Source organism: Spermophilus citellus (genome assembly GCF_964194105.1).
Source record: "Spermophilus citellus genome assembly, chromosome: 5".
Lineage (NCBI taxonomy): Eukaryota > Metazoa > Chordata > Mammalia > Rodentia > Sciuridae > Spermophilus > Spermophilus citellus.
In genome coordinates, this window is record NC_138186.1 from 65210259 (window position 1) to 65212451 (window position 2193).

At 49.0% G+C, this 2193-nt stretch overlaps 1 protein-coding gene across 1 annotated transcript; it reads right to left on the reverse strand.

Moving 5' to 3' along the window:
- Positions 1 to 297: 297 nt before the first annotated feature.
- Positions 298 to 1551, reverse strand: LOC308650491 (phosphoglycerate kinase 1-like; the record flags this gene model as incomplete). The annotated part of the gene is made up of 1 exon (XM_081296502.1): positions 298 to 1551. The coding sequence occupies one exon, from the start codon at positions 1549 to 1551 to the stop codon at positions 298 to 300; it is 1254 nt and encodes a 417-aa protein (XP_081152628.1).
- Positions 1552 to 2193: the final 642 nt, after the last annotated feature.

A 2193-nucleotide genomic window follows, 5' to 3' on the forward strand; every position in this document is an offset into this window, starting at 1 on the left:
AATTAAAAAAAAAAGAGAGATTCAGCTTTATTGACTCACTTTAATGGGCACCTTAAGAATACATCCTCCCTATGAGGCACAGCAGTGAAGTTCAAAGGTCCAAAGGAAATCTTGAAGAGGGTAGGCAAAGGCATGACAGAGCTAAAGTGAACAAGTGCTTTCACTGATATAAGGAGAAGTGGATGACACACTGCCTGCCCATTTCCTGGGTCTTGATATCTGGTAGTTTTTAACCAAAGTCAAGCTGAGATGTTAGAGCACTGAGTTAACCTAAAGGCTGAGGAGAGATCTTGTCAGTTACACATTGCTGAGGGCCTCTACTCCTGGGAGGCTTTTACCTTCCAGGAGCTCCAGACTGGCACCCCCTCCAGTGCTCACATGGCTGACTTTGTCTTCAGTGTTCCATTTGGCACAGCAAGTAGCAGTGTCCCCGCCCCCTATAATGGTGACACTACCCTGGGAGGTGGCTTTCACGATTTCATCCATGAGGGCCTTGGTTCCCTTGGCAAAGGCTTCCCATTCAAAGACTCCCAAAGGACCATTCCAAACGATGAGCTTGGCTTCAGACACAACTTGAGCATTCTTTTTAATGCTCTCAGGGCCACAGTCCAAACCCATCCAGCCGTCGGGGATGCCAGATTCTATGGTGGCATTTCCAGTGTTGGCATGCTCATCGAACTTGTCAGCCGTGATAAAGTCCACGGGAAAGGTAATCTTCACACCATTCTTTTCTGCTTTGGCCATGATCTCCTTGACAATCTTGGCTCCCTCTTCGTCGAAGAGGGAGGCACCAATCTCCATGTTGTGGAGTACCTTCAGGAAGGTAAAAGCCATCCCGCCCCCGATGATCATCTGGTTGACCTTGTCCAGCATATTTTTGATGAGCTGGATCTTGTCTGCCACTTTGGCTCCACCCAGGATAGCCAGAAAGGGTCTCTCTGGGTTTTCCAAGGCTTTGGCAAAGTACTCCAGCTCCTTCTTCATGAGGAACCCGGCTGCCTTCTGGGGCAGATTCACTCCCACCATGGAGCTGTGAGCCCTGTGTGCAGTGCCAAAGGCATCATTGACATACACGTCCCCTAGCTTGGACAGTGACTGGCGAAAGGCTTCCACCTTCTCGGGCTCTGCCTTCACCTTGTTCCCAGAGGCATCCTGGCCCTTGCCCTCCTCCTCCAGGTGAAAGCGCAGGTTCTCCAGCAGGATCACTGAGCCAGCTTTGGGGCTGGCGCAGGCCTTCTCCACTTCTGGGCCCACACAGTCCTTGAGGAATGTCACGTCCCTGCCCAGCAAGGATTTCAGCTCGCCAGCGACAGGCTCCAGGGAGTACTCCTCGGGCATGGGGACGCCATCGGGCCGGCCCAGGTGGCTCATCAGCACCACCGACTGGGCTCCATTGTCCAGGCAGAACTTGATGCTGGGCATGGCGGCCTTGATTCTCTGGTTGTTGGTAATCTGGTTCTTCTTCATGGGAACGTTGAAGTCCACTCTCATGATGACGCGCTTGCCTTTGACATCCAGTTTGTCCAGAGTCAGCTTCTTAGAAAGGGACATCTTGGCAGTAGGAAGGGCTAGTGGACACCTGGATGTGGGAGCTGAAGGATGGTCTTAGGTGGGCGGCTGGGAGGCTTGTTGGTGGGGCTGCCTAACGCCTCCCCTCGGCCTGCCCCTTCCTGGGTGTTGAGTCTCCCACGTGGCAGCTGTGGGCCCGGGGAAGGCAATGCGGCCTGCCCATTGGTCCAGAGTCCTGCCAATCTGCGTTTGGAATGTGTTGCCAGGTGTTCCTTCAAAGTGTCAGGCAGAAGGCGCAAAGTAGTGGTGGTGCCTGATTTGGGGCAAGTTGGGAAATAAGGAAGCATCAAAGTAAGAATGGTGTGATAAATCTGAAAAGTACACACTGTGATGTCCAATTAGTGTTCATAATTCATTGAATAGCTCTCTAAAATGGTGATAAATTAAGTTAATGCCATAACAAGTTTCCAAAGTGAAGATAATTTACTCATATTTGAAGTACAAAAATTAAAACTGCTACAATTTTAAGTTCTGTAGCTGATATGAAGCTATAATATAGTGTGTGCATTTTTGTTTGAAGTGAAAAATAATGAAATAAGTGGAAATTATTTTTTGATATTACATAAATTTGAATATTTACATATACCCGAGTCTAAAAATAATTTTCCTAGGAATTTGTTTAAT